The sequence below is a fragment of the Camarhynchus parvulus genome, chromosome 7 (genome assembly GCF_901933205.1).
Source record: "Camarhynchus parvulus chromosome 7, STF_HiC, whole genome shotgun sequence".
NCBI lineage: Eukaryota > Metazoa > Chordata > Aves > Passeriformes > Thraupidae > Camarhynchus > Camarhynchus parvulus.
The window spans coordinates 29430394-29456145 of record NC_044577.1 but is presented as its reverse complement, the minus strand read 5'-3'; the positions used below and the strand labels follow the sequence as shown (position 1 = coordinate 29456145).

At 43.8% G+C, this 25752-nt stretch overlaps 1 protein-coding gene across 3 annotated transcripts; it reads left to right on the top strand.

Moving 5' to 3' along the window:
* The first annotated feature begins 1540 nt into the window (after positions 1-1540).
* On the top strand, positions 1541-13835 carry INSIG2 (insulin induced gene 2). Of its 3 annotated transcripts, none has more exons than XM_030952511.1 (6): positions 1541-1673; positions 5728-6065; positions 7684-7808; positions 9872-10038; positions 10455-10554; positions 11007-13835. In XM_030952511.1, exons 2-6 carry the CDS (start codon positions 5822-5824, stop codon positions 11046-11048), a joined length of 678 nt encoding a protein of 225 aa, XP_030808371.1. In that variant the 5' UTR covers positions 1541-1673; positions 5728-5821; the 3' UTR covers positions 11049-13835. The 3 variants fall into 3 exon arrangements, with proteins under 3 accessions (XP_030808371.1, XP_030808374.1, XP_030808372.1); XM_030952514.1 differs by having other exon boundaries at positions 1656-1673; positions 5728-5905; XM_030952512.1 differs by lacking the exon at positions 1541-1673 and adding an exon at positions 1989-2240.
* The last annotated feature ends 11917 nt before the right edge of the window (positions 13836-25752 follow it).

Here is a 25752-nt window from a genome sequence, read left to right as displayed (position 1 = left end):
CTGGAGAAGGAAAGATCCAGCAATCACTGACGGTCTCCATCTACTTATGCCATACATTCCTCTCTACAGCACATACTTCATGTTTCCAAAGTTTCTGATTTCAGGCTTTCTGGTGGTCCTGGTCTTTAAGGCAGAAATAAATAAGGGACTTTGTTCTTCTTCATGTATATGGCTGGCCAAAGGCATTTATCTAGCGTTAAGGAAAGATATTTTATTTGATTAAAAAAACCTTTTGTCTTTCTTGATCCAGAATTTGGCATTCAAGTATAGCAAAATAACCACCTAAACCACAGACAGGGCAGGCAGCTCAGCAGAATTACTGAGAATAAAAAGACTTTGTTTCTGTATGACAAAAGCCAAAGTTGAACGATTTGAAAATTCATTTATTGCTCATCTAAACCACAACAGGTTTCTGCTGCTGCAAGTGTCTCCCTTTTCCATTCTCAATATGTCTGTTTTAGACCCATATCACCCTCTCTGAGTTTGCACATTTGGTGACACTGCTGATCACAACATACCAGCACAAAGAAACCACGGTTATCACTAAAGATGCCACTACAGTGAACAGCTATAAATTTCATCCTACCCAGTCATTATCCTGAGAACTGTAAGAGGACAGTACTGAATTTCTGCAGACCTCATAATATGGGAAGCTCTGTCAAAGTCTTTGCAGTGAAATACCAAGCTTGGGGGAATGCAATGTGCAAATCTTTTTAATAAATAGTATTCAATATCGGTGTGAGAAAGGGAAGGGTTCATTAATACAATAATATATGATATACAAATGAATGTAACAGCATTATTCTCACACATTCTTCCTCATATGTAAATGGTGCTTTTTATTGAGATGCCTTTACCATCCCTAAGACAGGCTAAAGCAAATTGTTTTCTGCTTCATGTTGTACATTTTCCCCAAAGGGCCCAAACTGAAGGTGAAAACGCGGCTACTGGAATACAGAGATGTGCAATTTTATCCTCCATCAATGAAGTCAAGTGCATGGGAAAGTCCTTGTGGGACCAGGCGTTCAGGAGGGCTGGAGCTGGGCTGGCAGCTTCAGCTGGGGACAAGGACTTCATTCCCACCATGGGTGTGCCTGAAGGTGGAACACGCTGCGGCACTGCCCCCAGCCCAGCTGGGAGCGTGGCCATGGGGCAAACAGCCCAACACATCCAGCTTTTCTTTTAAATATTGGATCATATAATGTTAAGGGTTCGCAGGAACCTTAAGGATTATCCAGTCCCAACACCCTCTGCCATTGGCAGGGACACCTCACACTAGACTGGGCTGACCAAAACCTTATCCAGCCTGGCCTTGAACACTGCCGGGCTTGGGGCATCCACAGCCCTCCTGGGCAACTGTTCCAGTGCCTCATCACCCTCACAGTAAAGAACTTCTTCCTAATCTCTAACCCAAATTTCCTGTCTTTCAGTTTGTACCATTACTCCCGCACACAGCACTCCAAGTGAAGTGCTCCTCTTGTTAACCTCGTGGCAGTGCTCCGGGCCCGCTCCGGAGCCGCAGCCGCGCACGGAGCGCTGTCCGAGGCGGAGCGGGCGGCTCCGGGCCGCGCGTCCCGCGCCCCCCCGCGCTGCCCGTGCCCGGCACGGCCGAGGCCCGGCGGGCGCTGCGGAGGCTGCGCGGGGCGGGGACTGCGGAACATGGCGGAGGCCGAGTGAGTCCCGGCGCTGCGGAGGGGCCGGGCCGGGGCCGGGGCTGTGGAGCCGCGGGCCGAGGGGACGGGCCGTGCCGGGCGGGTAGCGGTGCCCCTCGGTCCTGCTGCCCGCGGGTCGGGGGCGGTGCTTCGCGTTAGGGCCGGGGGTGACGGAGGGAGGGAGAGGCCGGCGGGGCCGTTCCCCGGCAGCCGGGACAGCCCGTGCCCGGCGGGGCTGCCCGGGCCCGCGGCCCCTCCGCCGGCCATGCAGGGCCGGGCCGGGCCGGGCCGGGCCGGGCTGGAGGTGCCGGCGCTGCCCAGGCGGGCTGGGCTCCCCCGGGCCGGGGTCCGGAGCAGAACCACCGCCCGATGGCTGAGAGGCGATGGTTTTGTTTGCTTTTGGCGTTGCCTCGCTGCAGACGGATGGGTTCTTGCCATCTCCTGCGTGGTGTTGCCCAAATAAACTCTCTCGTTGTCGGCCTCAGCGCGCCGTGCCCGGTGTGTCTGTGCGGTGCCAGAAGTTGTGAATTGCTCTCGGTGCGTAGGGAGAGCGCAGTGGAGCAGGAGGGATCTTCTCCTTAGGAGACAGTTAAGTGACTAAGTGTTTTAAAAATGTCCAGGGTGATAATTTACTTGTTAACTTTTTGCGCAACGCCAGACACCGTGTGGCTGCCTTGCGAGTCGTGTACGGTGCGCGGTGTGTTGAAAAGCTCGGGCTGCAGTCCGCGTGTGCCAGCGAGCAGGGAAGTGCAGCTGAGGCTCCGGCAGTGCCAAGGCTGCAGCTTTCAGTGCCGTGTTACAGCTGGGAATGTGCGTTCCCCAGGAAATGAAGGCTCAGAAGTCGTGTTGGTTCAATATGTTGTGATCCGTTCCTATCTGAGAGGAAACCTGCAGTAAAACATAAAGCTTAAAAGGAGACAGAGTCTCTGCTGTCTGCAGGAACAGTGGCCTCCTAGTCAGAAGGAATTGGAGCTTTAGAGATAGTAATTTAATTTCCATGGGAGGTGATGATAGTATATATCTGTGCTGTGCCAGGGCATTGTGAGCCTTGGCTGTCTGGGGCAATGAAGAATGTTTCCTGGGCACTGGATCACTTTGCTCCCTTCTCCAGTTGCTCAGTGGCGTGCCAGAAGGTCTCAGGGTCAGTGGAAAATCTGGAAACTGATAAAACAACTAGGAATTATATGTGTAGGTGGTGGTTTCCTACCAGGTGGAAATGACTGCATCACCTAGTTTTGGACTTTGAATTACTTTCATAAACGTCAGTCAGTATGTTCCTACCCAGGTGCCCTTGCTGGGGTCAGGCTGTTCACCTGCTAAAAATCTGTTCTGGCGTCTTGAATAACTTGCGCCTGCAGTGGTTGTGAAGAAGCAGTAAGTGATTTCCTTCCTGTTGCATTTAGATAAGCGTTCAGAATTAAATATGTATTTGCTGAATGGCATATTAAAAAAGTGGAAATGATACAAGTGCAGGCTTTATGATTTGAAAGTGATTTATACCAGAATAAAATTGGACTTTTACTTGATCACCAGCACTTCTAGGAGAAAAACCAGTAAGAGCCAATCAGTGTTTACATTAGTATTGCCATGTAGGATAGTTGATGATTCTTAGGCTGAAGATTCCTGTAGATGAAGAATTACAAGAAGCAGAGTCTTGTTAGAGGGAGATACCAAGAGACAGTGTAAAATGGGGAAATAGTCGATATAGGGAAATTATTTCTAGATTTGTGAAAGATGGACTTGGGCTGATCTCTCAGTATTTGGGTGGTGGTACTGGATGATCTCTAAGGTCTCTTCCAATCCAAAACATCCTGTGATTTTATTTTAGTTGATAAGCCTGGTGCACAAAATAGGATGCAGGAAGATGCTTGCTGATGACCCAAAGCTGGCAACATTTGCAGGGCCAAAGAGGCCTGAGAGATCCTGCAGGAAAAGTGGGTTGAATTTGGGTGTCAGAAATAAATGACACCTACGGGCTGAAATGCAGTGTGCAAGGTCTGGAGCTGGTGCCAGGGAACAAGGACTACAGTAACAGGAAGGAGGGGAGACTTGAATGTAGTAAAGGATCACAGGACATGAGCAAACCACTTTATGACTGAAAAAAGAAACTGTTATCCTGTGTGCTGCTCATTAGAGGAAGAACTAAAAGTGTGAGCTTCCTTATATATCAGTTTGGGTCATGCATTTAAAAAAAATGCAGACTTCAGGAAGTGCCAAAAGCTGTTGGGATGGTGGAGAGTTAAGAGCTTAGTTTATTTCCCTAGGCAAGCCAAAGCTGAGAAGGGACATAACAGTTTGAAAACCCATGTTAGGCACAGTATTCCTGCAGAGTTTGTAATTTGGAGCTACAGCCTCCAATGCCATGTGTTAGAAAGACTCCTGTAAATTCTGAGAATTCCAGTGATTACCTGGTGTAATCCCAGGTAATCCCAAAGCCCCAGGGGACACAAGGGAGACTCTTAGTAGAAATAGTGATGTTTTTGTGACTCCGTGGTTTTTTTGCTGGAGGCTAAAAGTATGATCCAAGTATGCCAAGCTCCAGTGCCGTGCTATCCGGAGCGGGAAAGAAAAATCTGGAGCCCCTCCTTTTTGCTTGAAGGAAGTGTTGCAGTGCCAGTGCCAGCCTTGATACAGACATCAAGGCTGGCAGTCTGACTCAGGAAGCAGACTAAGAAGCCTGACACCTTGGTGGTTCTCTTTCCCCCCAAGGTGTGTTCATGATTACAAGGAACGTGGGGAATTGGCTGTGTAGAAGAGAGCCTGTGTTCTTAGGAAGACACTGTTGCCTCCCCAAACTGCCAGTGGGAAGTTTTGTATGAAGAGAACTTTTTTCCTTTTTGTCCTCTTTTTTTCTGGCTGTTGGAACTTTCTTCATGTGATGGAGTATGCCATGGTGTGGCATCACATCTGTGCAGTTGGCTGGAGTATTTTAACTAGCCTGGATGTATTTAACTTTCCTTTTGGCTTTCAGTCAGCAGAAGTGAATGAATGCTGAGTCCTTTGCTCTGCTGCTGTGTCTGCAGAGAGCTTCCTCGGGGTTGGCTGGAGCTGAGAGGAAAGGGGATGGATGTTCTGGTTTGGCTCCCCATGTGCCATAAATAAGAGTTAACAGAAGCCGCTACCAGCTGGCAGTTTCAGATTTAAAAACAATGTCAGGGCTTTTTTTCTGAAGTTCCAGGTGGCTAAGCTGTCGATCAAAATCGCTGTTGTACATGAATGTGGCACTGAATCCATGTATAACAAGACTCATGATGGACAGGTTTTGTTTGTTTTTGAGGAAGGGATTGGGGTGGGAGCTCTGCCATTCCTGTAGTGCCGGCAGTTACTCATGTCAGAGGCTTCCTAGTGCGAAGGCAGGTGGAGCTCCTTTTCCTTTGCCCTCCGGTGCTTCTGTGCCTGATTACAGTTAGGGTTTGTCGTGATGTAGGGCGGTTTTCACCAGATGTGTGTGTTACTTTGGTAAATATTTCTCTGTGTTGAAGTTACTGCTCTGGTTTGCTGAGCTGTTTGCTCTTTACTGGAGGTTACAAAACACGTATGCTGCAGGATTGCTGAAATTCCGACTCCAGCCTGAAAATTACTTCACAGATTTCACTTTCCAGTTGAGAAATGTTTTTTTTTAGTGTCTCTTCAAGAAAAGATATCTCTGAACCTCTGTGGCTGACTTGGAATTGAAGGCTGTGTTTACTTGCTGCTGAATTATATAACCTCTCCAGTTGTTGCTTCAAGGAAGGGAGTAAACCAATTTATTCTTACTGCAAAGCAAGCCTTTCTTCCATCTGATACCTGTGTCATTTCTTCACCTCCTGGAATGTACTTTCACATTCCTACTTGTCCCATCCCACATATTTCCTCCTCTGTCTCCTAGTAGAAAAAACTATTTGTGAAGTCTATTCCCTTGTTAAGGTATTTTTGCAGCTGTGGTTGATTGTGCTATCAAAGGACTAATTGCCTCTTCAGAAAATTCAGAAAAAATATAATAGGCATTTTTTAACCCAGTCTCCAAATAATTTAAGAGAAATACATGTTATGCTTCTTATATCTGAATTTTCACCTTTTTTAAATTATTTTTCAGGGTTTGGGTGTCTCCTAATTGAAGAGAGTTGAAATATTGATTGCAAGTGAATCCTCAGTCAGCCTCTTGGATGCCTCTGATAACTTAAGAAGTCATGGCAGAAAATGATGCAATGCCAACCTTACCAAAAAAGTGTGGCCCATACATTTCATCCGTAACCAGTCGTGGCATGAATTTGGTAATTCGTGGTGTAGTGCTGTTTTTTATTGGTGTATTTCTTGCATTAGTATTAAACTTGCTTCAGATCCAGAGAAACGTTACTCTCTTCCCCCCTGATGTGATCACAAGCATCTTCTCCTCAGCTTGGTGGGTACCACCTTGCTGTGGCACAGCATCAGGTAAGTTCACTCATGTGCCTGGTGTGCTGAGATAGGTAGTTGCAAAAACCTGTGTGAGAGGTGGGGAAAATAGAAAATTCCCTTTCAGCATCACTGTCTTCATTAAGCTGTTAGTATCCTTCTGATTTTTTTACATACACAAATACACTTGTGTCCAGGAATTAGTTTTTGTGCTCTCCTGGATCACCTGAGAATGCTTCAGCTGCCATGGGAACTCAGGAAGGCTACATCTTGCCATCATCTCACAAGAAACTTGTGGGCCTTTCTGGGCCTGATGGGTTGGTAGTTTTGATGGAAATACTGGATATGCCTTGTAAAGTGCACTGTTTGATTTTAGTACTTGATTTTTAAGTCATCTGATTTAAAGATACTACAGCCTTAATTAGCTTTTCCCAGCAGAGTCACTCTGTTGAAGTGTTCAGGGTTTTCTTTTTTCATTATTAGTCTTCTCCATTTTTTTTTCCTTATCTTCTCTGTTGGCATGCATACAGGGAACCTCTGTGGTAAATGCTGATAATTCACCCATTTTCTTACCATTTGTACTTGCACAGCCTTCGTGGAATTGCTGTAACATTTCTCTGCAGTATGGTTTATTATTATGAGCAGAATAAAGGTATTTTGCATATTTATAATCAGGGGTGATCGAGGCTGCATTCAGACAAGTCCTTTCATCCATCACCATTATTAGTCATGAGTTTGGCCCAAGGCCTTTGGCAAGAAAATTACTCAGGGAGGATTTTTCTACTCCAGCTTTACTGATGATTTATTTTCCTGAATCCTGGGGATCAGTTTCCTCTGTGGCAGAGGAAAGAGCATTTGCAGTGTTACCCCCAGCAGTGTTCTGGACTGAAGGCAATGCAGTCTGTACCAAAGGCTCTGGCTCTGCTGTGCTTACACCACTACAGTCTAATATTAAGGCACCATTATAGATCCTTAGTGTGGTTGGTAAAAATCTTTTTAACTGCAGTTGCAGTAGAGAACTCAATTGTGAAGAAATATTGAAAGAGCATCTCAATTCCCTGGGGCTGGAATTCCTGTTTGTTTTCTGTATTCAACAGCTATTGTAGGCTTTTGGCTTTCTCTCTTCTGGGTGAGCTTGTGAGTAGCATTGAAGAAGAGAAAAATGTTATCCAAACAAAGCCTACTTGTAACAAGAACAGAAGAAAACACAAAATACTGATGTTATGAACCACACCAGTACTGTGGTGTGTTGGTTTTGCAGTTATTTTAAACATGTTTGATATGTGGGATTTTTGGAAGTGCCAGCCTGTAAGCTATTAGTGCTCTTTCTGAACTACAGTGCAGACTTTGGTGTGGGGGAGAGCTCTGTCATCCTCTGCCCCTGGTTCAAATTGTCTCTGTATTACTACTTCTGCTGCAGTGGCTGAAGATTCTGCTGAACTTTATGTTTAAAATAATTAAACTCTTGGAATTTCCTCTTCTTTTACAATATATGTGCTGTTTATCCTAATTTTTGTGCTGTTTATCCTTAAAATATGTCTTTTAGTAGTGACTCTAATTGTCAAAGTCTAGATAGCCTGTATTCTAGGCTATTCTAGGCTATTAAATGTTGCCAGTGCTTTAACTTGAGGGCCTTTTTTCTCTCCTGCCTCCACAGCTGTGATTGGGTTATTGTACCCCTGCATGGACAGACATCTGGGAGAGCCACATAAGTTCAAGAGAGAATGGTCCAGTGTCATGCGATGTGTAGCAGTCTTTGTGGGAATAAATCATGCCAGTGCTGTATCCTATAACAAAATGACTTTGCTGGTAACAAATGGGTTTCCTCTTAAAAAAAGCTCACACACAGTCAGTCGTGGTGAATTTGAATTGATGTTAAAGGTATAACATGCAGCATTTTTGCAAGGGAAATGCAGATTATGTGTTAGTGTCAGACTTGTAGCAGTATTGGAGCTGATAAGTCTCACATCTTTTTGTTCTGAAAAATATTTTCATTAGGAATGTTTCGATACTGGGCTTTGCCTTACTTAGAGTCTTTATTTTCTTTGAATGATTAAAGTTAGTGTGGGAAGATATTAATGCAGTAGGTATTACAGAGAAGTGCTTTAGGTTGTTGCAAGCTGGTGTCTTATTAATACACAGTAGGAGCTTGAGGCCTTGTCTGAGGTCATGAGTGAAGCACATGCACTTTGCAGAGTGGGGAAAGCTCAGGACCAGGAATACCCAGGACTGTACAATGCCAGGAAATGTTGCCACCCCCTTCTGCAAAGGATGCCTTCCTTGATGCCAAGAGAGCACTCTGGGTGACAGGATGCATTTCTCATGGACTGGTGCACCTTACTGGCAGTGCTGTGGGTCTGAGAGGCTTTCTGCACTTATGCCTAGTGCCTCCTCTCTCAGCTAAAACCAGGGTCTGCTGGTGAAAATTGAGGTCTTGGAAAGAAAGTTGATCATCTCTGCAATGCTCATCTCCAGCACGGTTCCCAAAAATGGTGCTAAAAGTTCTGTTCTTGTGCTGCTGGATCTCCTCATTCCCAGGAAGAGAGGGCACATTAAGGGAAAGGTGGGGAGCTGGCTGAATTCTCACTGGGGTTGCTTGGCCACTGATGGTTTTGTTGCTGGGTGGTTTTTCCTCACCCTCTCCTCTCCAGTGTGGCCGGAGGAGCTGGAGCTGCTGAGGTTCTGAGTCCCTCCCTCTGTCCCTCACAAACCTCACTCTCCTTCCAGAGATGCTCTGCTCTGTTGCTGTGGTTCTCACTACCTGTACCTGTTGGGTGAGCCCGTGGCAGCTTTGCTGCTTTTAAGAAATAAGAGTTGACAGCTCCTTTTTACACGGGTCTGATTATTTACAGCAAATTTTCTGCAGTTCTCTAGCAGCTGTTCCCCATATCCCAGGACATCAGTAATGTACTGTCTGTATTTCCTGCTTGACAGCTCTCCAGACTGCTTTCTCTTCAGCTGTTGCCAGTTCTGCACATTGCCAAATTTGGTGAGGGTTCTATCTTCTTTGACACTTTTTCTGAAGCTATTGATTTTTATGCTGTAATTATTTATTTCAGTTAGTCAAGCTTGTTTCTCGTTTCCACTAGGTCTCCCTCCAGATTTTTGTGAGGAAATAGGACAGTGGTTTTTATACTGTCATCCTATAAGTTTTCTTTCAGGCAAAAGCAATGACAAGCCCCTTTTTAATTATCTGTTTTGGACAGGAGTAATGAGAATGAGTTAGTGTTTCCAAAACATTTTGAAGGATGTGAAACACACAAAGATATCTGAAGTGACTTCACAATTCTTTCACAAGCTGACAAAACTGACTTTCATTGTTAATTTCCGTGAACACTTTCCAGAAAGATTTTTGATTTATAGAATACATTAACATTTTAATGTTGAACTGAATGTAAAGCATCCTGTAATTTAAACAAAAGTGCAATTAATAGTGGTCAATACCTTTTTTTGGTAAATCCCTGTCAGTTTAAGAAATATAATGCTAGATTTAAGATTTCATATTGAGTGTAATAAAGGGCCAGGTGAGGGTGAGAAGTAACGTGTGTATTGTCTGTCTGTGTAAAATGCTTGATTGTTTGGTAGGGGAAGAGGCTCTTCAGTTTTGTACAGTGCAAAGACTCTAAAATTGGAAGAAGTGCCATAAGTTTTTAGTTTCCTGAAATATTGATAATTACAAGCCTTAATTCCTCACATCTGATAGCTGTGTGAGAGATGATACAGCTAACACTGTACTTGTCTTAATGATACTTTTTTTCTGTTGTGCCAAAGTAGAATCAGAATGACAAAAATTGCTTTATCCTTGTCCATGGTATTTCCAAGCTGATCCTTAACAGGCAGCACAGAAGGTGGATTTTGCCAACAATATCCAGCTGTCTCTCACGTTGGCAGCCCTGTCCATTGGGCTGTGGTGGACCTTTGACAGGTCACGAAGTGGCTTTGGTCTTGGAGTAGGAATTGCTTTCCTGGCCACGTTGGTGTCGCAGCTTCTGGTCTACAATGGAGTTTATCAGTAAGTGTTTGCTCCCCTGAGGTGAAATGATAATGTTCTGAAGCTGTAACATTAAATCAGGATAACTGAAGGGGTACAATTTGACATGATTTTCAAAGCTGTCAGCACCTAATTTTGAGCACAGCACAAATTGGACTTTTTATGAAAGCTCTTATGTTAGTGTAAGTGAGAAATCTAGTTGGAAATGCTAATTGAAATAAAATTGCTACCTTGCCAGCAATGTAACACACTTTGTTTGGTTGAATAAATGCAACTATAATCAATAAGAAACCTCCTTTGTTGTTTGTTGCAAGAAATTAAATTTCTATAATATGGATCTTTTTTGAGTTAAAATATCCTAATAATTGTGAGTTTGCCTTGTGTTTGGAGGACTCTGTATTGGAACACTGAGCTCAAAAATGTGTGTTCTTTTCCAGATACACATCCCCAGACTTCCTCTATGTCCGTTCCTGGTTGCCATGTATATTTTTTGCTGGTGGAATAACAATGGGCAATATTGGCAGGCAGCTGGCAATGGTGAGTCTGGAGGACAGGGATTGATTGCCTTCCAGTAGAAGTTTAAATGTACATATTATTTCTTCCTCCATGTATGCCAGCCAGCTGTTTGGCTCGAGGGTGTGCAGTGAGGTAGAAACCAGCAATCATTTCTTGTTGATGTACTTAGTGAGCTGATCAGTCTGTAAATCAGAGTACACCCATGCCTTGCTCTGTATACTCTGTTACATATTTTCAGGACCATGAGCTAAGAGCTCCTGTGTTTGGGGAGAAATCAGGCCATCCCCAGAGTCTGATCTGCTCAGGGGACAGAAGTGGCAGTCACCAGTATGTGCATAGAACTTAAGGAGAGCAAAGTTATCTAAGTGGAGTTTAACAAGAGCTATTTTATCGCCCGTTTTGTAGAAAAATCACTGAAGTCTTTTTCACTAGTTATGTAAATTAATATTATTTTGTCAATTTCTGTTTTTCAGTATGAATGCAAAGTCATTGCAGAGAAGTCTCACGAGGACTGAGAAGAAACAATATGCACCTTTTAAACAGGAAAATGTCTGACAAATGACTGTTGAGGAGCATGAGGAACACTTGACTATGAAATTGCCAAAATGCAATTTTTTTCCCTTGAGTGGTATACTTTACTGCAATCTGTGATTGCTGCTTCTATAGAAACCTTGATGTCTGATTTTGATTACTGTGAAGTTACAATAGTATGCAATATATTTGACAATATTGGTTCAATTTAAGGATTCTTTTTTCCAAATCTAAACAGTTTACCATAAAATCCTGTCTGTCTGTAATGTTACAGTGCCAAACTGAACCTTTGCACTATGTTTCTGTAGCTGGAACTTCTTGATTCACTTTATCTTGAAAGTTTTGAGGAATTTGTTCTTAACAGCTAGTAAAAGACAGAGAGGGTTCGTGTTAGCAATGAAGATCTCTTTCCATGATAGCCCATACTATCTCTATGAAATTTATGCATTACAGGTGGACTTTGATGCAATAAGTAACTCATTTATGCCTATTAACACAGTATATAATTCTTCTGACCCACATTACTGGTGAGGAAATTCACTGCAGGTTTCATGGGTTATTGCCATAACATTTCATTTATCTGTGGTGTCTGCCCAGTATCACAGAAATGGAAACTGAGTCTGGAAACTATTCACTATTTTTCCCGTGGTACACCCAGCATCTATGTTTGGTTTTGAATTTATGTGAACCATGGACAGATTCTGAAACTGCTTGTGTGCAAAACAGGATGTAGTTCAGGTCATTCTTGTACAATCCTTTAAGCTGATTTGTGTTGATAGGAAAACAGCTTAGGGAGTTTTTATTGCAAAATTCAATTCTGAAGTAAATCAGCCACTAGCATAAAGTGTCACAACCCCTCCATTACCAATGTCACTTTTGGTGGTCCTTGCCCATCCCCTGCTCTGTTGGCAGGGATCAGCAGTGCTGTATTTTAGGTACTGATGGAGCCCTCGATGCTGTTACTGTGTCCAGGCAGCCATAAATGCATTTGTTCTTGCAGCAGTTTTGTGAGGCAGAGAAATGCTGTTAGCCCTGTTTGACAGGTGCCTGTGCACAGCCAGCCTGCTAGGACAGCGAGCTGAAACGGGCTGTGTGCTGAGCACTTCCCTTCTTAAGAAGGATTTCAGTGTGTGACCCATATCTGGGGGCATACATGGAATTTTCTCTTGGCTTTGCAGCTGGCTTTTAAGACCATGAGCTGGAAGAAGTGCAAGAAGGCAGAAAGCAGATTTCAAGAGGACACTACTAACCTGTGCCTGCAGTGAGTTTGGCGTGGGATGTCTCCGCTTCGTTCTCCCATTCTGTCTTTGTTGATGATGTTTAAATGTATTTGTTTTCCTTTTCTGTCTTTAAGTACTATTTTTTAAGTCTTCCATGAAAGGTTTATAAGACATGTTACAGTCACCTGGGGAGGCTGGAGTTGGTCCAAAGAACAAATAGATGTTTAGACAAGTTTTTATTAATAAATGTGTGAATGCGTTGTACATGAAGCTGTAACTAGGCAACTTTTTCAGTCTTACCTGCTTACCTCCAAGTCTGAAAAGTGTGGAATGAGCACTTCCGAAAGCATTGTAACAAAAGAAAAAATTCTTGAATGGGAAATTGTAAAAATAATAAATAAGCAAGTGATGTATGAAGAGCTTGGTTCTGCAGCTCCAGAAAGTGTCATCACCTGCAGCTCACTGTCCTGGGATGATTTTCTGGAAAGCACCTACAGAGGCACTTTGCTTTAAGCAGAGGCAGAACATGTCTGAGTAGATCCCTGACCAGAGGTTTTCTCTTAAATCAATCCATATGGCAATAAGAAGCATTTTATTGATAAAACCAAGAAGCTGGGCAGGAATGAAGGTGAGTTTCTTTAGGCAGGCTCTGGCAATTTGCTGAAGAAGCTGTTGGGTCTTTCTCTTACAGTATTTCGCCTCATCCACCTTCTTTACTTCAACAAATGGCTTCAGCTTGGTGGACAGTGTGAGAAGTCCCAATGAGTTATCAGGGCATGAGTGGCATAAAAATTCAGATGTTTCTTATGCTAACAGTAGGGAATAACACAGTACCTCAGTAGCCAGTGTGCTGACTTGGTAAACAGTGTAGTTTCATCATGACCAACGAGTGTGTACAACTGAAGATGAGTTGGTTTTGTTATTCCCTTGGTGGCAGAACTGCTGTTTCCTGCCAGCCTCGGTACTTACACAGAAGCAGCCTGTGTGTGTTGAAATGTGCAGTATGTGAGAAGTGGTTGTTGTGCATCTGTGGCACCCACTTTGCAGCACTTTGCACTCAGATTCAGCTAAACCTGGTTAGACTGTGCTGTCCGCTGACTTTTAAATTTCATTTTGGAAATTTTGAGCATGTTGTGCAAAGGCAGCAATCATCCAAAATAAATTTGGGTGGAGTCCTTTATTATATGTGTCTTACTGTTTTTATTCTTACTTGACTAACATCAATACAGGATCACATTGTGGGTGTCCTGTTGTTTCTAACTGCTGTGATTTTATAGTTAATGAGTTCAAACCCTGAGAAAGGTTCATAATGAGAATGGTGGCACAGCCTTAACTTTAGTGGTGTGGATGCTGCTACTGTATAGCATGCAGTTATGACATTAGACTGTCTGAAAAATATTGTTCAATAAAGAATTAATAAGGTATAATTTAGATATAATTTTAAAAGCACTCTAACCTCTTCACCAATTAACTCCTGTAAGGTCTATGCTGTTTAAACTGGCAAATTGCTGTTAAAACCAAAATGTGCATTAAACACAATTGCAGCCTTGATTGATAGGTTTCCTCTTTCTTTAAGAAGTTATATTGATATTTAAAATACACTGAGTTGCCTTCTATCAGCAATCTCATAATAATTCTGACCATTGAGCTGGCATATTGGTCGCACATCTCTATAAACATAGTGAAAAAGAAGCAGGGAAGATCAAATCAGCCATGATTCTATCTTAGTTACCATGCTGAGCAGCCTTGGAAAATCTACTCTTTTGAATCTGCAGTGGGAATAAAATAACTTCACTCACAATACAGAAAATAGACATTTAGATATAAATAGCTAATAGGGATATGAAAAAACCCCAAAACACAAATGGCAGGGAAATTCATAATGTATTTGTATTTATTGATGTTCTGGTCTGGATATGAACTGAATGTTACTCTGGTATTCACAGACTCCATTCATCATGCTCATCACTGTCTCAAAAAGAGTCTGATAAAGAGAGGTTTGGAAATGTAATGGAAAAGCATCCAGGCAGAGGTGAGAAAAGGGTGAGAACAGAGCTGCATGAGGGTTTGGGATGCAGTCCCACAGCAGGGTAGCACCACAGCTGAAAGCTGGAAGGAGTACAGGGGGTGAGTGGAAAAATCCTCTGTGTTGGCAACCTGTGGCCCAAAATTCCTAACTCTGCTGTCAAAATGCAGTATGCTGGGCATGCCATGTGTCTGACCAGACAGATTACAGCCAGGGGTAGAAATAATCATAATTTTGGATAGTAAGCACTAAGATTAGCCAAAAGCATATGAGTAAAGGTGTTTTGCTGGAAACTTTGCCTCTCCTTTCCATGTGTAGCCTCGGAGAGTGGAAATTCCAGGTTCTTCTAGCCTGAGGGTGTGGAACAGAAAGTTACTTGGGTTTTGAGGGAATATTCCAGCTACTGACCTGTCAGGCACTTGAAAAATGTATCCTGTGCCTCTCATTACAACAGGGCTGCTGTAAGCAGCTAGAAGGGGAGTAAACAAAGAAACTTTTCCTCATAGCTTCTGTACTTCCCTGCTGCCATCTGGCTGGGAGCTGCCGTGGGGACCTGTGGGCATTCACCAGTCTTCCCTTTTTTTTCTTTCCTGGTACGTAAGGAAGGAACCTAATTGCACCAGCTGTACCACCCTGGACATTTTGCATATGCTTTTTACATTTTGGAGCAGTGTTACTGATAATTCCTGATGGCAGTGGGCGAACAGGGCCTGTGGAAGTGCTGTTAGGTATCAGATGCTGTTAGGTTGCTGCAAGTAGGTGCACAGCTGGGCAGGTGAACGCGTGCCTCGCTGCGGGAATAGCCATCTAATGCTGTTAGTTCTGATGCCAGTACTAAATGCAAAGCATGAGTAATTTTGCAGCTTAATGTTCAGCACTAAACAGTAAATGAAAGGTCAGTCCAACATGTTAACTGTCATGGAATAGTAAACACTCCTTTAATTGCTTCAGGCAGCCAGCTTAGATTTTTGGTGTGTCTGTTGTCATCTTTTGAGCAGCATGGTCCAGAGCCTTGTCCTGATTACCTCCTCCCCAGTCAAATGACAAAGCCTCAAATTAAAGGATAAACTTTATGCCTGGACTTTTCAGGCAGCATACTGGGAGTTTGTGCTTTGAATGCTTAAAAGCTATGCTGGGGAAGAAGTAGGGGTTATTTTTTGATCTGGTCAGAGCTGAAATACAGGTGGAAATGTAGTTTGGCATTTCCTTGAGGTTTTCCTTTCTTGTTTGGTTCTGAAGCTCAGAAGTTCAGTAGCTCCTGTTGCACATCCACACTGCTTTAGCCTGCCCAGCAGTGTAGTAGAGGCAATATATAGGAACAAAAAGGAATGTAAAGCAAAAGGGCAGCTACTAATTTTCTTCAGGCCAAGCTGGCTGATAGGTCTATGTCCAGTGTGCCCTGTAGATCTGTGTCAGGTGCACAACCTGCAGCATTTCCACACTGAGGTTCATAGGATTCACTTTTTCCACAGGCAGCAGCTCTGCCTTGTCTTTGCCAAACACCCCTGCAGGAGGTGACCTGCTGTACTGTAGTTTTGCAGGGATATGTGCACACATTGCAGAGCATGTGCAGTGGCAAGGTCCACAAGTGTAGCCATCGGATCTGCTTTCTATGACTTTTTTGGTAGAAATCCTGAAATTGTGCCTTTGAAGCAAATATGGCAAAATACTTATTGAAGGAAAAATCAGTATTTATAAATATGTCACTGTCTGAATTCATGATGTAGTTTGGCTGTTTCTGTTCTCTGATTAGTTCAGTGTACATCTTGTAACCAACATTTAAATATTTAATGCCAAATTAAATTTAGATATTCAATGCCAATTTAGATATTTAATGCCAATGTTTTTGGTAATCAAACCTCAAAACAAGATTTGTTTCATGCAATTATTGGGGAAAATGTTTCCACTAAAAGGAAAGCTGTGAGGAACAGGATTGCACCTTAATTTTCCATATAGAAATTAAGCAAGGAGAACCTCCAGCATTTTCCATAATGTTGCAAGAAGGAAAAGGACAGTAAGTGATCATTCTGATTGTACCTTGGGTTCAAAACAAGGGTGAGGAGAGTCTTACAGATGCATTTGTATTGACTTGTTCTGGTCTCAGCTGCTCTCCAAAGGCATCACCTCACTGGCAGTGATCACCAGAACACGCTTTGGCTCGTCTGTTGTTCTCTATCCCAGCTGTGCCAGTTGTTTCCTCAGTGACTAGGGATGCCTGGGGTAAGCCTAGCTATACCACCAGAGAATTTTCCAGGGAATAAGGCTTTAGCAACTTCCTGCTTAGATTGACACATTCCATTTGAACTCTGTGAGAAGCTGCTGGTCTGGCCCAGGACACTGGTTGTTAATGTTGAGGTAAAGTGGGGGATGTGACTCCACAGTGTTCAGGTGGGGTGAAAGGATGCCCAGTGCCTGTAAGGACATCAAGTGCATGTGTTAATTACAGGTTCCAACAACGAGCAAAGTTGCCCGGCTCTGCAGAGCATCATTTCTTGTCTCAAGTGCTGAGACATGCCATCAGTGTGCCAAAGAGAGAAGAAAGTGCTTTCTTCCTCCTCCTTACTCTTCCTTTGCACAAAGACATAGCAGCCTGAGCTAAGGACAGTTAATCCTGCACTTGGAGCCAGGACTATGTATAGGCTGGGATAGCAGTGAAAGACTCCACTGTTTCTGTTTAAAAACAAATGCTTGTTCTGAGCTGCACGTCAAGTGCAATCACTGCTGAATGAGCTGACATGCAAAGCCAAGTTCTCAGCCAGACTGGCATAACTCCATTGATTTCACTGCATATGCAGCATTTCATGCTGGTTGGGAATTTGGCCCACTCTGTTTGAAAGGGATGAAATTGTTTAGACCTTACTTCTTTTCTCATCTGATACAGGTCAAAAAAATTCCTACATTGTGCAACACGTAAGAGCAGCACACCACAGATTCTGCCTTTCCCTCCTCTCTTTCAGCACTGATGAAAACTGTCATCATCCTCTGTGATTTGCAGTGTGTGCTTTTTATATGAGATATCAGTTCTTCAGGAGAATCAGATCTGGCAGAGCAGATTAATAATGGTGCAAATACAAAATGTTGGCTGCTGATGAGCTTGTTGTCATAGATGCTTGCCACAATCCTGCTTTTTTTTTTTTTTTATTGTCCAGTATTTTGCTTGTAGGGAATTCAGCTGAGGCTTTGTGTTGGACCTGTGCCTGCTCTGATTAAACTGGGGAGAGAGAAATAATACTGCTTTGTGTGGTTGCAGGCTCCTCTTACCAACCAAGTTTCCTCAAATCAGTGTATCAAGCAAAAATGGTGCTGGAGTAGTGGTTTGAAGAAGATGAATTGGAAGCTCCTGAGGACCGATGGTTTAAGGATGTGAATCAATGAGGTGATGTGTCCACTGTGGGGATTAGGTGGTATAAGCATTAGACAGGTAGTATTATGTAGATAATAAGAATAGAGATGCAGTGTTAAGAAATAATGAAGTTGGTGGAAAGGAAGGTATCTACCTGTTCCTGGAAATGTGGGGTTTTTTCCAGGTTAGTTCTGCAGACTTTGATCATTGCACTGGTCCAGGGGATGAACTTTGGGACAGCAAAGAGCAGCAAGATGGGGGGTCACTTGATAAGCTGGCTGGATACAAAATGGAATTCAGTTTCAATGTCAGGTCAGAATGCCCAGCTCAAAGACAAATACCAGTGGTATTTGTATAGTACACACACAGGCTTTTTGATCGTTTTTAAATGTAAGTTTACAAAGGAGAATCACCTTTAAGTACCAAAAAACAAAGAGAGGTATGACAGGTTGCTTCTGCATTCAACTCTTAGCCTTGGTGGGAGTAATCTTGAAGGTGTGAGGGAGAGTTCTCTTTTCAGACCCACCCACTCAAGGTGATTTTTAGCACTCCAAGTCCCTGGATTTGCAGTGAGTTTTGGGATGTGAAACCCAGTAGATTTCACCACTCTGGATCAGTTCACAGGTAAATGAGGATGGCTGTGTTGCTCTCACAGCCTGTGTCTTCACAAATGTGCTCCCTGAATCTGTTCCCAGGCAATAAAATAAGATTCTTGAAGCTGGAGTGGTTCCCCCACCAATGCAAGGTCAGTGCAAGGGGTCAGCCTGTTGTCTGTGGTGTTGCCTTCTCCTGCCTACCACTAGCCTTAGAAGCAGGACACAGGAGGTGCTCTGCAAGGGAAAGGGACCCAGTTGCTACCAGAACCCCCCAAACTTCAGGGAAGTTTTAAGGCTGTGGGGACAGCATGTGCTTTCTGGCATCACCCGAATCAGCTTTTCATGGAATAGTTTTGCTTTGGTGAACTGTCAGACTCTGAAGGTTTGTGATTTCCAAGGTCACAGTAACTAGTGAAACCCAGAGGGATGTGGTGAGGTTGATCATGGAGCTGGTACAGGGCAGATTAAGGGATGGGACCTAGGAAGGGGTCCTGATGTCTCTCCTGCACAGCTGCTCTGAGGTGCATGATGATAGTTCACTGAGGAAGGACAGAAGCAGGCAACTGACACTTGTAAAGACAAATCTTTATGGGATTTGATACCCTACCTAATGCTGGCTGATGTTAAAGGGACTTCATGGGTGGGAAACCTTGCTAGAAAAATTGTTCTACTTGAGTCCAGATGAATGGGGGGCAGTATCTGCTGCGTGCAATGAAGATGAACATATGTTCATCACTTTGGCATCTCTCAAATTATTAAGGCCTGTTCATTCTGGTATCTAAAGCTCTTGAAGGCAGTATCTTATCACCATGTCATTGTTTCCCTGTGATGGTTCACAATATTGTTTACCATGAACACTGTCACATCTTGTCGTTGATTAAAACAGTAACTTCCAACTTAATCTCACTGTGAGAACGAAGTGCTTTAGATATTAATTTTACTGCACTTCTTCAGTATCAGGCTTCTCTTCAACACAATACTGTTTTTAATTAATTCAGCTGACCCTTTGTTACATTTCTAATGTAAAAAATAAGCTGATTTATGCCCAGGCACAACACCTACTTAAAAAAAAAAAGTCTGAATTTATTCTGGCAGACAGTTAACACCTAAAACATATACCTTGTATAACATATATCCTTAGCTTTTGGGATGTCTTCATCATGCTGATGTGCCTGAGGTCTGACATGAGTTGTTGGATGATGCCACCTCCATCCTGGGAGCAGAACATGGGTTTTTTGAAGTCTGGAGGGTCTGGGCTGTGGTGGGACCTTGAAGGTGGCTGCAAGCAGAAGATGGAGACCTGTCTGCTCTCCTTCTCCCCACTTGTTCAGAGAAACCCACCAAAGCAGTACTCTGAGCCAAGTGGTAATTGTACACTTTTGATTTATGGTTATCTGGGTGTTGAGGAAAAAAAATAGTTTCTTTTCAACGCCATCTTGTCAAAATGCCAAATGCCGCTTGTTTTTGACATTTTCAGCTACTGTTAAATAATAGTCTTGCTTCTGTCACAGCTAATGTTGACTTGAAGGCAGTTGTGCATTTCTCAACTCAAATGCTAAGCAGACAGGCTTGGGTCTTGACAAATATTTTTCTGGGCTTGCCCTAGGCAAGTAAAAATGAGCTTCTAGTTAATCGTTTGTTTTAAAATTCAAATCGGTGAAATAGGCAATTAAAAAAATGACAATTTTCATCAAAATTTGCAAATTAAATGTCTCTTTGCAGTCAGAGCGGGTTCAAGAAGCTGCAATAGATAATTGCTATTTGAAATCAGTGAAGTATCCAGCATTTTAGGGCCATGAGGATTGTGGCTGTTCTGCCTTACTAAATCTTGATTGATTTGGTAAATAAGCATTTCAACTTCTCTCTTTAAAATAAATAAGCAATTTTATTGCTTTATTGCTTACCCCTGTATGGGAGGTAAACAAGCTCTGGAGCAGCAGCCCTGTAATATCACGAGCCCAAGTGCCATCTGTCACTGAGAATTCTGTCCCTTTATGCACAATAGCTTCTTATGGCATTAGGTCCATTGTAGGTTAATTGATTAGCAGAGATCCTCCTTTCAGTTGTTCCTGCTTTTCTTCGCTAAAGGAGCGTATCTCTCATCTCCATTTCCTTTTCTCTCTCCCGTATTAGCATACTAATCACACTGAACTCCCACTGCTAAAAAACTCTATCCATTTCATACTGGGGGAGGGGAGGAGGAATAGGCTGGCTTTTCCTGGGAGATTTGTGGATGCTGTTTTTTATGACTGTTGGAAGGGAGGAAAAGAAAAGAAGAGGTGGTGGCAGAGGCGAATAATGCAGGCTCTCGTGTGCCACTGAAAGCTGAGCCTATGGCTGCATAAATATTGAACACGTTTGAGAAGCACTATTAAAATAAATATCAAAGGCAGCATTGCTCACACATCTGTTTCTCCTCAAATTTTGCCACAGCACTCTACATTTGTTTTCTCTCCAGCTGTTAACACCTGTCTTTCTGTCAGTGGTAATAATGCAATTTTAGGTGGGCTATGGAGCTGACAGTGACATGAAAGAATCCTCTATTTTTGATGTAAGAAATTCCTTTTTCAAGATTAAAAAAGGCTCAGTGAACAAAGATATATCCTTGTGCTAATCCTTCAGAGCAGTGTGTAGGGGGTTTGTTGTTGTTTTAGGGCAGTTTTTTATCAAACTACACAGTTGGGCTTGTACTGCAGAGCTGAACTTGAGCTAGATGAGACATCCTACAGTGGGCAGCTACTGCTTGCCTTTGTAGTTATCATTTTATTGCTGACATATATTCAGAAGGTTGTATGTGCAGGGTACTCTTCTCTCCATGTGATGCTTGTTATCTAACCTCATCAAAAGTGTATGCTGTGCATTGATTGCTAGCAGAGAACGCACATCCAGCCGTGATGTCTTCTTTATTTACCCCTCAAATGATCACACTGTGCACAGGGCTGCCTGAGAAAGTGCTTTATGCCATCAACAGAAGGGTCTTAAAAATGCTCAGCTCTCTTGGCATTGTGGATGATGAGACAGATCCTCAAATAATGTAAACAGAGGACTCATTTTTTACCTAATGCAGAAGGAAAAGCTGTTTATTCCTTTTGGCCTATAGAAACACATCCTGAGATTTAAGGCAAAAGCACTGATGAACCACACCAGAAATAGCCCAGGTAAGGCACAGGCTCAAGGTTGTTGAGCCCATATTTAGTCCTCATGCCATCTTCTCCTGCAAAGCAGTCTATGTGTGAAGAAGGTCCCATCCACTGTATATTTCCTTCCATAATTCCTTACTGTACTATAATCCATAGTCCCAAGGAGAAAAGTGTGGGTGAACTTTGCAGGTCTTTCAGCACAGGTTGTTTTTGCTGCCTGAGCTGGCAGTGAAACAGGGTTTGTCAAGAAATGCCAGGGTATGGCATGGCAGGTAGATGTCCCCAGGTTTGGGTTGTCTTTGAGTGGTAAGTACAGTTTGGTCAGACACTTCAACAATAAATTATTATTTTCCTTCTGAAGGTGATACATAATGATTTATGCGCACATTATTTTTCATTAATAAATGAAATGGGTCAATTTTGAAAAATACGAACCTGCATCAAAATTTGCCACCAGGGAACCAAAAGTGACCCTACAGCAAATAGCCCTCAAGGTCAGCAGTCACCATCTTTGTTATCTGTGTGAGGATGTGGAAGCATGAACCATGTCATGGCCAGCCTGGCCTGCCAGCCAGCACTTGCAGAGCTTCACAGGCACCAGTCAGGCAGGCAGCTGGGGGGACAGGGCTCCCCAGGAGGGACATTCCAGGATGGATCCTGCTCCATGAGCTGCAATGGTTAACGCAGAGGGGCTGTGCCTCGGAGGCTGCCCTTGGCACGGCGGCCGCGCTTCCCCGCCGCGGTTCCTTGTGCAATTCCTGTTTGTTCAGGCTTCATGCAGGGATGAAACGTTTGGCCCATTGTGAGGGAGCGGGTGGAGGAGAGGAATTTCCCCAAGCGCTCAGTGCTGGCTGCGCTCTCCTGCCATTAAAGCAGCGAGGGGGTCGAGGGGCTCATTGTTTTCCAGTGGGAGAGGATTTGGGCCAAGGCTGAGCCCTTCAAACAACTCCCACCCCAAAGATCTGCAATAATAGAAAATTGAACCCAACTGTAACTCCGGAAAAGGGAGATGATGTTATAGCATGAGGCACTCCATGTTTTCACTTTGCCATGTGCTTTGGGGAAAGTTTCTTACATGTTTAGTGCATGCTGGAATATTTTCCACTGCCCAGGGAAAAATTCCAAGGTGCCAAAATCCGCTGCCACCCTCAAGTCACCTCTCCCATTTTTTAAGTGCTGTTAGTGCTGATGGGTATCCACACTGTTTTGGAGCTCCTGGTATCTCTCAGAAACTCAAATATTGTGAAAATTACAACCAGGATGTTCAGGGAGCAGAATGTCCCTTTCATAGCAGATGGCAGCAGCCCACAATGTCCTGTAATTGAAACATAAAATATTACTACTTTTGCATGCTGAGTTTGGGAAGACATGCCAAAGAGTAGTTAGGTTTCATAGGCTCAGAGAAGTTTCTTCAGTAGGAAATAAGTTGTTTGGAGGTTTTGGCTTTGGGAGGCCTTTTTTTTTTTTTTTGTTATTACCAAATACATCTGTCTTCAATCTGCAAGTGCAGTGGGTCTCTGAATATGGCATTGTCACAGAGGTAGCTGGGAAAAGGCTGTGCTCCACTACAGCAGAGCCTGAGAGTTTAAAAGGTCTTATAAACCTGTTTGGGCTGAGTGATTTGGCATTGCTTTAGAGGCCTTTGCCCTGGGAAAGTTGTAGGGTCTGGCTGCTGTTGGGACAGGCGCCTCGAAGAGGAGGGCTGGGCTGATGTGACTTCAGCTGAGCGCCGTTCCACTCGCAGATGATAAATGGTGCTGTACACAGAGTGTGCAGAAAAGAGCATCCTTCCTCCTGGAGACAAATTACTTTCTAGTTTCTGCAGGCTGCATGGTTGTGATTTTCCCCCCTGATGTAATCTGTACTGGGTGTAATGTTACATAATGTGCGATTAAAGACCAGTGATGACTAAGAAGGTAAGTGATCAAATATTTTACCCGAGACACATACATAATTTATCTCACTTTTCTCACAGAAGAAATTAAACTGGTTTCCTTCACTGTTAGTCCAAGCAAATGAAAGCCTGGATTTGATTAAGCATTGATCCTTCTGCCTCACTTTCTCCAGGAGCTGTTATTCAAATTTTGGGATAGCATCAGTCCTTTGAATGCTCTCATCAAGTCCCAGTCCATATGGTTTCTTTTGTGGAGCAAAGAAATCAAATCACTTGGGTTATTCCAGAGATTGTAATGTCATGGCAAGGAAGTTCTCATACTTGTTACAAAACATTCTCCCATGCTAGATGGGAAAACTCCTGGTTTGCCATCCTAGCACAGATAATTTTACCCAAATCGTGGCTCTGTTACAGTTCCATTCTTCTGGATGTGTAAGTCCCAAACAGGCTGCCAGTATAGAATGATGGGCCATAACAACTGATGAAGCAAGAAAAACGTCAGGATGGATGCTTTGAATGAGAGAAAACAAAGCCTTTTGTGCAAAAAATCTTCAGGATGAGATGGCTGCACATCTGCCCATGGGCAGGGAGGAGGATACTTCAGTCTTATGTCCTGTTCCCTGACCTCTCCTGGTACTACTCAACTGTTCTTTGAGTTATTTGGGAAAGAGTAAATTGGCATGACATCAACTTATTTCAACATCAGCACCTAAATCTGAAGAGCTTCTCCTCAGTGGGACATTCCCAGGGTTGGCCACATATCCTGAAGTTTCTTCCTCTCTGTACCTTGCCAAAGTCTTTGTAAAACTAGCCTCAAATCCAGCAAATTTCCAACAGGATGACTGCAGCACAGCTGCTGTCCCAGCTCTCCATAGTCCTGCAGCTCCTTCGCACAGAGGAGGAGAAACCCGAGCCAAGCAGCGGGGCACTTAACAGGAGCCTCACATCTGATATGTTCAGTTTTTAAAGTGCAATGAATTATACATTTCCAGCCAAAGTCAGAGCATTCAGTTTGCTCATCACAGAAGCCACCAGCACAGCTGGCAACTGTCCCCTGCCTCGTTTGGTGGGAAGGGCTGTAAAAAACCCCACAGCCAAATTCCGGGTGAGCAGCGTGGGTGTAAGGCACTGCAATCCTGCTGCAAATCCCCCTGTGCCAGGGAGGGAGCCCCACATGGAACAGGACAGGACTTTTAATGTCTGTGCAGTAACAAATGGATAGGAGATGGAGTCAGGCCACAGATGCTGTGTAGGAATTGAAAAGTTTCCAAAATTTGAGGGTATTTCTATCAGTTTAAACTTTCAAAACTCTCCAAAACATTAATGTCCAGATTTTTTTTTAATTTCTCTGGCATGTACCAGAGGAGGGTGTGCAATGAAATATTTTTTCCAGGCTTTGCAACACGTCCCCTCACACAACTGTGCTCTGTGTTTTCCCTTCACAGCGCTGGCATTGGGATGGTGGCAGCCCTCGGGTTACAGAGGTGCTCAGCCTCTGTGTTTTTGCTCTGCTGAAGCTTCACTCCATTCAGGCTGAAATATGAAGTGTTAAAAACTGCTGTTTCCCTCCTTCCAGTTGCATTCCTGAGGGAAATTCTGGAAGGTGGCCAAACCCAATAGAAGGCAGGAACCTTGTAGCAGAGCACTGCAGTGGGAGCAGCCTGTGCTGGGAGTGCTGCAGCTGCCAGGGGAGGTGGTGCTGGCTGGCCATAGGGAGAGGAGCAGTAGCACCATTTCCCCTGCCCTCAGCACCCGCCTCTGTGCCTCTTGTTTATTTTCCTCTCTGTCATCCAGAGTCAAATTGCAGCTCTCAGGCTCTTGGGGAGAAGGAATCAACACTCTTGGCCTTGTGCTAGGGAATGGCAGGAAAAGGCAGGAAAATGTGTCCTCCCCACCTTGATGGCAGCATCCAGAGCACAGATCCTCCTCTCTCCTCCAGCACATCTCCCCACTTCCACTAGAAAACATGACCCAGTGGTAGCACACTCTGCTTCAGGGCTGAAATGCTCGTGGAAGGGAGGAACACTGTTCCACTAACTTATACCAAGAGTTTATGTTGGGGGGTGAGGGAGAAGGGCAACTTAATTAAAAATATGCACATAGAAAGATCAGGAAGCAACAAGTAGCTGTGGTAGAAGATTGAAATGCGTGGGCTCGAGCGTCCAGAGCCAAAGGTACACACAAAAATACACTTCAGTGATCAGGCCTTTGACAAGCTTGAGCTGTGTGTTAAACAAAAACCAGAAAAGAAAGGTCACAGAGACATTCATGAAAAGGTATTAGTCAAACAGACATCCTTGTGGGGAGGTGGGGTGTCAGCTCAGACAAGCGCTGTCTGTCCCTCCTGCAAAAGGACTCTCCCTCCCTCTGTTGAGGGTCTGTCAGTGCCAGAGGCACTTTGGGGCAGAGGAGGGCTCTGAGCTGTGAGCAGGGCCCATGTCCAGCTCCTGCTCTGGGAGGCTGCAGCAG